The 13978-nt window shown below is 41.9% G+C and overlaps 1 protein-coding gene across 4 annotated transcripts in view; it reads left to right on the top strand.

Moving 5' to 3' along the window:
• The window catches only part of SEMA5B (sema domain, seven thrombospondin repeats (type 1 and type 1-like), transmembrane domain (TM) and short cytoplasmic domain, (semaphorin) 5B), a 200742-nt gene that overhangs the window by 106254 nt on the left and 80510 nt on the right, over positions 1–13978 (top strand). For all 4 annotated transcript variants that reach the window (XR_001411741.1, XM_014940038.1, XM_014940027.1 and 1 more), the window contains exon 6: positions 11593–11655. Coding sequence is in view for 3 of the 4 variants with exons in the window: in XM_014940038.1 (XP_014795524.1) it covers positions 11593–11655 (63 nt within the window). In the remaining variant the exon portion in view is untranslated. The remainder of the gene's footprint in view (positions 1–11592; positions 11656–13978) is intronic.

Below are 13978 nucleotides of genomic sequence, written 5' to 3' on the forward strand. Positions count from 1 at the left end.
TCTGGATCCTCTCTCTAGGTCTGCAAAACAAATGGAAATTCAGGCATACATCTGCTGAACTGAATAGGGAAAGTACAAAGGCTTCCTTTTAGCTGAGGATTTAGAAATTTTTGCCCATATTCTTGAGACTCAAAAACTATTACTTTAAAATGGGCAAGAGCAGTAGGGAGAGTCTGGTTTCACTTAAGTTCCTGTGGCACAGGCAGGCTCAGGCGGGATCTCTGTTTTCAGCCTGCCTTGCAAAACTTTCCCAGTCTCTTTGGCTTGCACAAAACTGGCCTTGGCTAATTAAAGTAATCTCAAAGCTTTCGTTTGCTCTCAATAATGCATCTTTCACTTAATTAAAGATTTCCCGAGCTTTTTTTCCCTTTTGGTTATACTACACCAAGCTTAAGAGCACAATCGGAAAAGAATGTTGATAGGATAAATTGAATCACATGCACATTTATCTGTTTAATTGCACACTTCCCCCTTTTTTCAAGCCAAGACAGGGCTCAAACCATATTCAACCCCTTACACAATTTTAATGAGAATATATTGCAGTGTTTGTCATCTGAAAGAGTATTAGGCCCCCCCTAGTGCAATAGATGTGATTTCCCTAAAGAAAAACAGGAGGTAGAGAACAGTGAAAATGTCATCTTGAGTTCTTCATTAGTCTCTTTAATACTGCAAGATGTGCTGATTTTGATTCCTGAATCTCAGCCTAATTGTTGGGAGAAGCAGATCCAAATTGAGCATTTCCTCAAACTTATTTTAGCTCCGTCTCAAAGCAAACAAATAAATGCTGAACAAGAATGTTCAGTGATGTAACCTGGAGAGGAATAAAGAATGCAAGACTTCCCCACTTTAGAAAGCTGACAATACACAGAGGTTTCACATGTGCTTCAGTAATTATATTTTCGGTTTGAAGCATATATGGGAAGATTGCTTTTCATAGCTGAACTCTTAATGTGGGTGCACAAAAATGCACTCAGCTGACTGTGCAGGATTTGTCCAGTCTGGCTCAGAAGCAAGGGGGGAGGGAACACAAAAAAATGTATAGTGAAGAACCCTTAACATCTCTACATAGCAGTGAGCTTCAAAGAGGCACAATGGGCAAGGAAACCCAGAGTAGAAAAATGGAGGAGAATAAAATGCCTTGCTTAATGCAGAAATACAAAAGGGACTATAGCCATGGTAAATTGATTTTGTACTGAATATGGGCTGGTCCATTGGAAGGGTTTTTGAACCTCCTACTCTAGAAATCATTGTGAAAAACAGTGAGAGGAGGCTGCTTAGAAGTCTTGTCACATCCATCAGTGGAGCCCACAAAGAGGAAGGAGGGATTTAGTTCTGAATAGTGACTCTGCCAAAGAACATAAAGGGGTGGAGATGGACATCTTTTGGCGCTAGAGGGGCCTTGAAGGAAGAATTGCCCCCACTTTATCAAGGGCGACCATTGCTGTGACTCCGTTTGTTGGCTCGCTTCTTAGAAATAGCTTGTTGTACCTTGTTTGTAGCAACTGAAGGGAAAAAAAAAAAAAAAAAAACCACAACAAAACCTGTTCTTTACAGAATATGCAGTGCTGGTGGTGTGAGAAATCATGCTGTGTAGTGCCCACCTGGCCAGCGTCAACCACACCTGCACGTGCATCGGCTGTGCTTGACTGCACTGGCATTTTTCTTTAATCATTTTTGACTGAGTGTATTTTAACCTCTTTATTTAGCTATTTCATTGATTTATCATATAATCTTATGTCTCTGTAATCTCCAGTACATTTAGTAAATGTTTGTTGTCATAAGCTATAAACTGAATGTGACATGGCAAGAAACCAAATTCCACTCTGGCTGTTAATTACCCAGTACGCTAAAAGTCTTGTCTCAGTTTCTGTAGGCTTTTGATCTTCAGTAATAGGAGACACTGTAAGTCATCCTTCCTTAACATCTCCTGTGCTGTTCTCCAGCTATGGATGTTGTCATTCATTCTAAACTGGCTACAGGTGAGAGCTGTCAAATGTCCGAGTTAACTAAGACTATCAATTTGCATTTGGCCCTGTCCATGCTTTTGCATGCTTGAAAGCAATAGAAATATCCAGTAGATTAAATTGTTCTCAAAAAAAGATAAACATTCCCATCTAGTACTTGCAGCTAAATCATTGCAGTGTTAAGTACTTTCAAGCAAAATGAAGTAGATCATCAGCAAAATGAAACCATTGTCACAGACTGACATTTTTCTTTATATAGAATGATAAAAATACAAACACCAGGTAGTGGAAACAGAAATCCAGTGCCCTCTCTATCTCTCTTCTTCAGAGCTGTACTTCCAAAGTAACATGTTGGTGTATTCATCATCATTGCTGCATAAATATATAGCTGTCAGTCTAAACTCAGTATATAGCCACATCAGCGTGTGGACTCCTTTCTTTACCCTTATGGACAGCACTGCAGTCCGACCTGTTGCTAAAACCTGTAATCTGGGCATTGTTCCTGGCTTCCACAAGCCCTTCTGTTCAGGTAAAGCACCACATCCATAGCTCCTCGTGTTGCTGGATCACCAGGGTCTCTGCGCCCTTACACTAATTACCCTCTTGGGCATTGCATTAGTGCTTGTATTAATTTTAAGGGTCTTTCACAGACCTGCTTATCACTTCCCGTAAGAGGCTCACCCCACTTTGAACCAGATGATGAAAACAACATCTCTCACCCTCTTGGTGAAAGTGTGTTCTCTTGCTTTCTCCCATGTGTCTTCTTTGTGTCTCAGAAGAATCCCATCCTTGGTGTACTAAAACTCTTCTGGTTACCAAAACCTCAGGCTGAGTTATGTGGCTGGTGAGCTGAGACCTTTCCCGGTTGCATGGTTATGTTCCATTGCCTCTGTCCTCTGCCATCCACTGCCACCTGATGCCTCGTATATTATTACGCTTTGCTTATAATGCATTTTGGCAAGGCTATACCTACACAGGCTTGCACAGGGAGTCCTGGGCTATGACAGAGGCTCATGGGCACTACAAAAACTGCAAATATGGATGACAAAGAAAGTTCCGTTATATAAAAAAAGCTCAAATTCTCCTCTGTCTGGAATTCAGCTTTGAGTTACAAGCGTTTTACACCAGGATTACTGAAAGTATGCTTAAAGCACTGGCGAGTCAATCTGCTTGCTTCAGATATGAATTTTAATTTGACAGTACCTCCTCAAGGTTGAGCCGGCTGCTTCCTTATAAGCTGTCCTTTGTCCACTAAAATTCCCAAAGAGCTGAAAAGTACAGGTTGTAGCCTGGATGGGACTACCTATATGTATTGTTTATCTTAGAAAACACTGGTTTAGTACTTGGTATCGAATGTTCTTTACTAAAGCTTTAGACAATTGTCTTTAATAACAAAACTTCCTACTTGTACAGGACTTTCCATTTGGGTACACCGTGGAAACCATGAATTGTTAAGCCTCATATAATGCCCCTTTCGGATAAGGAAATGCATGGTCTGGAGTTGTAAATTCCCGCCTGACGCTGCAGAGAAGGGCGGGGGGAATGTCTGATTTGCAGACAGCATGTTGTTCCATGGAATCTTTTGCAGGATAAATGGTTTTGTACATTAGACTGTGGCCTTGGCTGAAGATGTCAGAAAGAAGAGGATGGGATGCGTGGCATCTCTCCCGTTGTTCTGCTCCCTCTGTGCCCCACCGGTTCAGTGGTTGTATTTTGTGGTACTAGCAAAAACACCCCGCTATCTAAGAATTTGCTTTGTGCTAGACAGAAAAGTTTTTCGTTCTCAATAGAGCAAAGTTCAGTGTTCATCTCTGCCTCTGACATGCTCAGTGGCTTTTCCTAGTCAGTTGACCTCTCTGTGCTTCTGGTTTTCCTTTCCTCCCGTGTGCCTGTGTTTTCTGTTTGGCTTGTAAGTGCTCTCAGGCAGAAATTTTCTCCCACAGCATGTTTATATATTGCCTAGAAATATGGGGTCACAATCTCAGTTCATACCTCTACGTGCTCCTGTAATACAAGTAAATAACAAGGGATTTTGAAGCTGTGAAAGAGAGAAAATCAGTAGCACTGACCATCCAAGAAGAACTCAAAACAGTTGAAAACTTTCCCTGGAAAAGGAGTTGGTAGCTTATGCAGCTGATAACACTTTGTGTCTTGTAGGCACAGGCACACAACAGAGATACAGGACTTACTGGTTGCCACAGCTGTGTTACTGGGATGTGCTCTCTGCGCAGGAGGAAGACTGTGAAGGATTTAAACAAGTATTTTACTTTGCATGTGAGATAAGACAGAACCATGAACAGAGTGGGTTACTGTGCCTCAGTACAGTAGCTCACTGGGCTGGGATAAAGTAGAGAAAGTAGAGCTCCCATACCTGGAGGCCCCGTTCTGCCAGGTGTTACAACGAACCTCTGTCCATCTGTGCATACAGCCTGCAAACGGAAGGTGGTAGGACAGACTCTAAGTCACTGAGGCTTAAGAATAAAACTGAAAAAACCCATAATCGTATCTCCTGGAAACTCTCCTCCCTGAGTAGTGGGTGCAGATGTACACTGTTGATGTAATTTTTGTACAATAGGTGAGCCAGGGCAGAGGAACTTCCTTCTAATTATTGGAATTCTCTTTGTAAGGACGTGATAGGAGTTTGTGAGATAGAGGAGCATGAGTATCCAAAGATGCTATTATTTGGAGCTGAGTTAAAGATTCATTCTTAAAATGAGAAAGTCCTTCATTCTGATTCCATCCTTACTATGCCAGTATGTGGTATCCACTTCTGCTCTGATGTGAACAGTGAGCGATGGGTCCAGCAGCCAATAAATGCCAGGCCAAAATCATTCCTGGTACAGTAAGAAAGAGTCTGATTTTTGTTTATAGAGAGAAGGGCTGATTGAGAGATAAGTTATGAGAACTGGAACCCACTAATAGATTTATTGGGGTTTTTTTCCATGTTTGCCAGCCTCCATCTTCTATGTGTTACATTTTGAGGTCTTTGCCAGCTGACCTATTGTCCAGCCACTCCAGAAGAGCCATGTGACTGGGCCAGTCTGTTGATAGGCACTACGGGCGTTTAGTTTAAAAGAAGGAAGCAGCTTGAGTGTTACCACATCTCGAAGGATCTGAGATCACTTAAGGGAAATCAATTTATAATTTGATAGAACACAAAGCAATTCCCTTCATCCAAGCCCCTTCCTCTCCCTGCAATGAATTGACTGAGTCCTGTGATCATTCCTCATGCCTGTCATTGCACGCAGCAGTGATCTGTAATTTGTATACTGCAGTATGTAGCAGAACTATTTATTGAAGCTTGGCATTATGTTCTTTTGGTATTAGTTATCTGTTTATCAGACATGTTTATCATGGTTTTAATGAATTACCCATGTTGGAACTTCAGAAATGGCCTCTAGGGTATTAAGCTACTGTGCTTTATTATTAAGAAGCTAGATTTCAATAAGTTATTATTTATAGAGCCCTGTAAATGTGCCTTGTCTTCGAGAGACAAATGCCAATGCTTCAAAAAGGGAATTTAACTTTCCACTTTTAGACTAAGGAAGCAAGTCTTTATGGAGAAGTCCTGGGGGATTAAATAAGGAAGAAATAGCTAAAATGTTGTAGAAATATTTTTACAGTAAGCATCATAGAAACCTAAGTTAAACAAGAACCTTTTCATGGATTTTCTGGATCCAGCTGATAGAACTTCTTTCAAATATTTTTTTTTTTTAATTCTATGTGCTGTAAGCCCAGGACATACCAATTTCTTTTAAATGCTGTAGAATTTGCCCAGGAAAGGGTAGAATTACACTAGTGCTATCTTGTGTAGAGACCGCAAAGTAAGTATATAGAAACATAGAAATAAACTTATGAATTGGGTTTGTCATTATCAGAAAGAATCTATGGGTGATATTTTAGAGGTCTAAAGTCTGTCAATCAGTGTGGATGAAAAGATCAAGGCTGACATCTTGTAAAGGAATGAACTGGCCTCTGAGCAGCCACTGAGTTAGGACTTGGTCTGCACCCCAATTTAGCAAAGTCCTTAAGCTAAACTGGTCTGGTAAGGTATGTAAATATGGACTTTATTTCCATTAAAGTTGACAGATATTAAATTCAGTGTGGAAACATGGTCCCTCTGTGTTCCTCTCTTCCCAGACCTGGAGAAAAGTTTCCATACCTTGCTGTGAAATGAGCTGATCCAAAAAAAATTTGTAAATGTAAATAAGGAATGAAGAGATTTTGGGCCAGTATAAGGAATCCAAGAAGCTGCCTTCCAAGCAAGTCTTTTTTTTTTTTTTTTTCCCCCAAAGTTACATTTCTCTGAACATACTGGTGCCTTGTACAGTTACTGGAAAGGAAGAGGTAAATAAATACACAGGGAAAGAGATGGCTCTGCCGGCTCAGGTCTCTAGTGACAAATAACTGTCATATCACAACACCTCCTGCCCTCCTTCCTCATGCATAACTCAGCAAAGGGTGATGTGACTGGCAGGCTCTGCTCGGGGTGCCCTGCACGGCACCAGCGGAGAGCCAAAATCACCTCCTACTCTGTGGGCAGATTGAGAAGTCTCCTGTGGGCACTGCAGAGGGCTGATGGAAATGGAAGCTCCTGCTGTTGGCGATCCCTGGAGATCCGAGCCTGGGACACAAGGTGCTGCTTCTGCTGACGTTAGGAGAAATGTGAGGAACTCAGTACCTTTTAGGAAATGCTGGGAAGCTCACAGAATCAGTCCCTGGGTTGTTGTTTTGTTTTGTTTTTTTTTTTTTTGCAGTAAGTTTGTACTTGGGGTTTTTTGTCTCCTTCCAAACATGCACAATGTAAATTTTTGTATTACACTTTGTTCCCCTAATAGAAGAGAACAACATGATTCTGGGTCGGTCCGCAGGCGTGCAAGGCTGCCAGTAGCTTGCATGGAGTACTTAATGGAAGTGAGGTTGGTAACAGATGGATAGGTTTGTAATAAAGGACCTTAGAAATTAAGAACAGGTTTAATTTACCCAATAAATATGCATGTAACCTTTTCTCTTCCAGTCTTCACTTTCCAGTTTTAAAGCAATGTTCTGATTTTGCACAAAACCCTGCAACCTCTGTTGTGCAAGTACAGTGCAGGGATTAGTGTATGCTTAGCTATTAAATTTATATGTAGTGTTTGAAGTAATTATAAATTGCTGGCCTGAATGTAAAAGCTGGTCCATAGAAGTTGAAGAGATTTTCACATCAGCGTTTGAGGATGCACATAACCAGGGATAACAGGACTTACTAGTGACAGGCAGGTACTTTGGATGCCAACACTAGGATGTGCAGGTAATTAAATAAATGTATCTAGAAAGCTTCTCTCAGCAGTGTGTGCTGAATAACTGATTTGACAGCATGTGATGAGCTAGAATTTCTAGAGCACTGTTGATCTGCAGTCTGAACTGGGAGCAAACTGATGCTCATAATTTGTTAGAAAAGACATTAACTCTTTCTGTGTCAGAGCGTGACATTTAGTATTCTGATATGCACTGAGCTTAGCTATTGTGGCCCATTTCTATTAATTTCTAGTTGGGTAGTGTTGCATGAGGTACATGACTGCTTCTCCTGTGATTGTTCTCTTTCATGTGACTTCCTAAAGACGCAGAAATAACACACAATACTCCACCCCACCCTTTTTTTTTAATTGAGAAAACCTGCCTGCATAGAACTGAAGAACAGAAATAGAGATGTGAAGAACCAGGTGTCCATGCAAAATAGAATGAAGGCAGGTACATTTAATTGCATTTTCAGTTCAGGGACAAAGTTGCTAGTATTCTCATGGCCATCCGTGTAGGTGGTGGGGCAGTTCTGCTCATGATTTGCACTGCTCTTGTCTCACACAGCAGCTGCAGCCCTGAGCTGGTTGTTTCATTCGTACAGCATATGAATCTGGTGTTCCCCCATTCTGCACATGGGCCATGTGGTTGTAGAGAAGGTCCTCAAAGTGGCTGGGAACACTGTTAGAAACTGCATTTCTACTGGACATGCAGGGAGGGAAGAAATGCTGGAGGACTTGTAAGGAGGTAGCATGAGGAGCTGGAGTGCTTTTGTTAAGGATGTAAGGGGAGGAATCGCTGACATCCTGGCAGCCTAAAAAAAGTGTTTGCTTGGCTGTTTAAGCAAGTGGCAATCAGGGAAGCAGCTAGGAAAAAGTACATACTGTCCTGTGTTTGTATTTTGCCTTGCTCCCAAGTTTGTCACATCTTCATCCAGGCTCTGTTTTCCATGACCCATGCCATGAGAGTTGTTTTATTGCCATGTGGGTCCAGAGGTGTCTACTCCACTGCTTTTGACTTATATGTGTAGCAGGAAGTACAAAAATAATCCCAGATGTGTTTTCTGGAGCGGGGAAACTTAAAATGTCTCATACAACTGAGAAAATGAATGATAAATTGAGGATGATGATCCAAATGAGTGACCAAAAACTTCTGGTAGATGCAGTTTTTACCTCATCCAAGTGTGCAGAGGCAGCTTTCAGCAGTAAAAAGAAATAGTATTAATTTGGTTTATTGAGTGAGATGAGGAAAGGGAGGGGAAGCACCTATGTCAGTGTGCAAGAGGCTGGTTATTGAGAAGCATTATGATCAGGTAAGTAGGCAGAAGTCCATAGCATCCCGTACAGTGCTGTAGTGTTAGGCAAGAGTTAAGTAGGTGTCTGCCTCACTGAGAAACTTATGGGTACATGCAGATGTACTCCAGAAGAGAGAGATCTTTCTGAAGGTTTCTCTGTCAAATGTCCAGGATGTAGTTTGATACTGGGGTAAAATGAATCTAAGGCAGAGGAAGAAAATTTCATCTGGGAAGAAGGCCCTTGGGTTGGTCATATTGGTGAGATGCAGGAAGTAGAGCAACAGTATTACAAAGTGAGTTTGCACAGAGAAGCCTGTTAGAACAGAGATGACAAGAGTGGGATGTTTTGGTCTGAAAAGACAGCTGATCAGTCAAGTAAAGAAACCAAATAATGGTGGAAAGCTCATGTGAAAGCCCCAAGCTCAAAGGTCTGAGCCTGCCGAGAACATCTTACTAGGTCCACTAGGTCCAACCCAAAGGTCATGACCACAGATGTGTGTGGGCTTCTGGAAGCCCAGCAGAAGGATTTGTCTAAGCGTAGATCAGCTGACTGGTGCATACTCATACCTTGTAGTACAATTATTTGATCACACGTTAGCTCCTTGGCTTTGCAAGTATATTGTTATTTTTGACAAAATGTTCTGCTTTGTAGGGTCATGAATATTTTCTTTGAGTCACTAGAGGTCATTGGAGTTACTCAGCCCTCAAACTAGCTCCTTCCTGTCCCACGTGTGTGGGACTTGTAAAACATGCTCTGGATTAACATATTGCTTAATTATCCTCTTAGCTCTAATGAAGTGCACCCTGACTAATGGTGCAGTCACAAACAACATGTTCGTATAATTCGGGCCATCACCAAGAACTTCTGTTATCACTAGACTCATCAAGGTAGTGCTTCAGAAAGCTGAAGGGCAATGTTGCCTAATAAAAGCAAACAGTTAGGCACTGAGAACATAGCTGGAGGGGGCCAGTGCTCTGACTTGAGCTACTCTGACTTGAGCTACGTTTTCAACATGCCGCAAAGCTCTGTGGTGCAGGTGTCTGGCAGGAAGAGCTAGGTGTCCCCTAGGAGGCCAAATTCTTCTCTGTTGCGTTGCTGCAATCCCAGAAGACCCAGAGTGTTTGCAGAGAAGCAGCATTGATTGCTGAAGTAACCAACGATTTTTGTGTTCATTTTGTCCTGTCAAGCACTGTTAAGGTAAACTGGGCTGTATAATGGAGCGTGCTCTGTCTGTTTTTCAAAGGGGAAGAAGAGCCACCTCATAATCTCTTCTCAGGATTTTACTTATTTATTTATTTTTGTATTAAGGTTGTCAGAAATTGATCCAAGGTGTGAGGATACTGTGGTTAGATGAATATGGGCTAGATTCAGGACTGAGGACCAAAATGCTGCTAGGCAGTGGCTTTGCAGATGTCAACGGCTCCTGGGAGTTATCACTCAAAATTCCTTGCTCTCTATGATGGCTTATCGATGTGAGCTCTCTCGTCCAGTGACGTATCGTATCCCCTCTCAGGATATGGCTAAATGATCCTTTCCAGCGAGGACTTATCCCAGCTCTCACAAAAACACTTCTGAGGCACAAGCTTTTGGCCTTCAGCCTGGATTGGACGGCAGTACGTGGGAGGTATTTCCCAAGCGACTCCCAGGGATAGATCTGTGCTCTTCCCTTCTCCAACCAGATATTTGCATGTGCTCATAAAGTCTTACTTCAAGCCAAGTTGAACTGAATATTCAGTTAATGGAGAAGATACCATTTTTTTTTTTGAGTGAGGTAGAAATATCCTTTCCCCCAATGTTGTGTATAAGTGCATTTGCTGGATGGTGGCATTTCTTGTGGACCTGAGTGGAGGGTGGGAAAATTTATTTCCTCTTCTTACCAGTCTCCCATCTTTGTCCTGCAAAAAGCAGGATTTATCATGTGTCAAGGGGACAATTTTTGTGGAAGCCCGGAGTTTAAAAAAATATATTGGCTGCAGTGGGAAGGTTCAAGAAGAGTTCAGATCTGGACTGAACTTTGAAGCCATTTCCTGCGTTGGTAATGGACTGGGGGGAAAAAAAGAAATCCTGTCTCTTTTAGGGGAGCTTTGGATCTGTGGCTGAACTTTGTGAGCCTGGCCTTTCCCTATGTAACAGAGCTATTTTTCTTGTACTCAGAATGATGTATTATGTATAGTATGGATGTTTATATGTATTTTCACCTCCAGCTAACAATACCTGCTTGAATTTGTTAGCACTATTTTAAAAAAAGTGCTGAAGGGAGGAAAATTGCGGAGGGCACTGAATGGTTGGGTATATTGCTGAATATTTTAAATCTAAAAGTTCTCTGTAATGCAGCTTTGCTGGTCTTGGCTTTTCTTGTGAAGGAAGGGGCTTCTCCGCCCCAAAGCAGTCAGTCAGAGCTGACTGGGGATCCCACGTGCTCTTGACCCCTGGTCAATAGTGCCCCCAGCCCTAATGCGTTTCACTCCACCTCAGGATCTGACCCCACTTGACTGGCATATCTCAAATCACCATCCAACCTTGCTCCCTGCTTCCTGTCTCTCTGGATTTCGCCTGTCAGCTCCCAGTTGTTGTTTCATCCAGCTCGCTTCACTGCCGGATTATTTAGAAGGTGATAATCTTATGGGGTATATTTAAGGAGACCATCAGATTTGTGCAGAACCTACTGGACTTTGCTGTAGGGAAGGTGTTCATTTTGGTGATGAAAGCTGGCGTTTTTATACAGCACTATCCTCTTTGGAAAAAGGTGATGGCTTGGCGTGTGGGGCTTATGTCTTGGACCTTCCAGTTGAATGATGATCAGGAGTTGTATTTACATGTAAATTAAAGTCTGTCCTCTGTTAACATTCCAGTTGCTTCTGCCTCTGGACTTCTCATCTATTTATCATTTGCGTGCACTGTGAGCACAGTGGGAGCGAGATACATGTTTGCCGTCACAATGCTGCTTTTAAATTGGGCTATGCAAATTGGCTGGAGATACTTGCTCTTGTTTTGGGAGTCTCCAGACATGGTGGTTGGTGGCATTGTCATGTGACTTGTGCATTTTGGTTTCTCAGGCAACAGCATGGGGTTCAGATGAAGACACCAGGAGGTCCTGTCAAAGTAAAGGGAAAACAGAGGTAAGTTTTGCTTTGCTACAATGATGCTATGGGTAAATTCATTTACATCATGTGAAATGCACACAGGGAGCATCTGACACCAGCTTGAGGTTGTAAATTTGCAGTGTTTTAGATCTACCACCACAAGTGTATAAGCACCACAGAGCAAGCCATTTCAAAGACCCCCTGTCCAAGTTATTAGACTTGCTCTGCATGAAATTTAAAGGTGATTTCTCTGCTGGAGAGGACAATTTGCAACACATCAAGGAGCAGAGTGGTGGCAAGCCAGGGGTAACATCTTGCAGTGGGGTCTGAGGCTGGGTAGGTTGGCTTATTATTGGTACTCAGCAGTGAGCTGCTGGCATTTGGCCACGTAGGCTTCAGTGCTTGTTTGCAAGAGTTCATCTTTGTATAATTCACCTGATCATGAGAATTGAATCTGCTAGCACGCTGCTAGAAGAACCACACTGTTCAGGTGGAATTTCACAGAGCTGCTTTGAAGGCAGGTGCAGTCTGCTAAAATGCAGTTTAAAGCAAGAATTGTTTGAACCAAGGCATGCTGTCCCAGAAGTCTGGAGCTTGCAGGCATTTCTAATCCAAGCACGGGTCCTTTCTGCTCCTTTTCTGGGAAGCTAAAACAAATCCATGTATATAAAAGCAAGAAATACTGTGGGTTTTTTTTTTTTCAAACGTGGTATCGGTACCGTTCAAAAATCTTCAGACCTCAACTGAGAGGGTATCATATTGTCTGTCCGTAATAATACACGGCAAAGAGTTGTGTCTGAACTGAAGGAGTTGGACAAAGGATAAGAGAGGGTAAGCACAGTCTTTGCTTACACATGGACAGTCGAGCAGAGTGATTGTATGGCTGGCCCAAAACGCTGGAATTCAGCCAAGTTCCGCTTCAGTGCTTTAAACACAGGATTATATGACCTTCCATTGACCACATTCATTTTATATAATAAACTTTATGTGATTACTGTATTAACTTGTATATATACAAAAAAGCTGGCTTGAATCTAGCCGGATAGGCAACAGTTTGCTTCATGTAGCTGTGGAGAACAGGAACATGGGTATCCTAAAACATCTGTTAGAGTTTCATGTAGGATCTACGTTATGCAGGAAAACATTCATGGAGGCAAAATGGGTTAGGTTACGTGAACACCAAACATGGCCAGCCACTAGAAGAAGAACCCGACAAAAGTTGGACAAAATTAAAAAAACTCCAAAACTCAAGACATGAGGAATTTTTGAATTTTTGGTCTTTGCACTTTAAAATGTGGAAAGAAAGGATTTTGCTCTTTTCTTCCATTGTAAAGTTTGTGAGATTTAAATTGTATCCTATTGTTCATGAAGAATTTGAATTTATAACCCAGAATTATTTTGTCATCCCCTAAATAAAACCATGTATTTGACTGAGCAAATTTTAGGATAATTTCAATTTATCTTTTTTACTGTCATGCCAAAAGAAAGCAGTGGTCTGAGTATCTTCACTGCTGCTGCCTCCTCATACTGCAAAGAATTTGCCAAAACCTTCATGAGGATAATGCTCCGAACAGCTGAGTTTATGCTGATTGTGATCCAGAGCTTGAAATTGTTTGTTGGGCACCGTGTGTGAAGTTCTGAGGAACAATAATGAAGCAGATTTTTAGGCACTTCTTGACATACGATTAATGGCAAACAGAGGTGTTGACTAAGAATCTGACAATAAGATGTAAGCTACAAAGGCTGTAGAAGGATTCTGCAGTAGCTCAGTAAGCTCAGATCTCCCAAGTCCGTGTCTACTCTAACCTGTGTCTCCATGGCTGAATCCTTCTTTGGGAGTCTACACGTTCGTTGTTTGTTACACGGCTGTGAAATGACTTAGTGCTAGCTCCAAAAATACCAAGTTAACCTCTCCAGCTGGTAAAGTGCTCTGCTCCAGCTAAGAAGTCCAGCTCTGACCCAGCATTTCTGCCCTTGGCTGGGTAAATACAGCAAGTGAGGGCAGCACTAATGTGAATATTTCTGGTGCTGCTCTGCAATGATGGGACAAGATCCAGAGCTTGCTCTGCCTCAGCTCTGCTTTGTCAAAACCTGACTTATGGCAGTTTTCTACCTCGCACAGATGATTTGATGATAAATATGTTTTGGATTGTCAGGCACTTAGATATGTGGTGACAGAGGCTAGAAATAAGGAGGGCCTTTGGCTCTTATATTAATTCACAGAGTAGTTTAAGTAAGTTATATGACTGGTCCATTTTCCTTGCCGATTTAATAATGTATGTCTTTTAGGGTGAGGTTTTCAAAGCTACCATGTGTATTAAAATGCTTTTTTTCCCCTTCATTCTTATGCCTCTTGAGT

This window comes from Calidris pugnax, unplaced genomic scaffold (genome assembly GCF_001431845.1).
Source record: "Calidris pugnax isolate Ruff unplaced genomic scaffold, ASM143184v1 scaffold21, whole genome shotgun sequence".
In the NCBI taxonomy this organism is placed as follows: domain Eukaryota; kingdom Metazoa; phylum Chordata; class Aves; order Charadriiformes; family Scolopacidae; genus Calidris; species Calidris pugnax.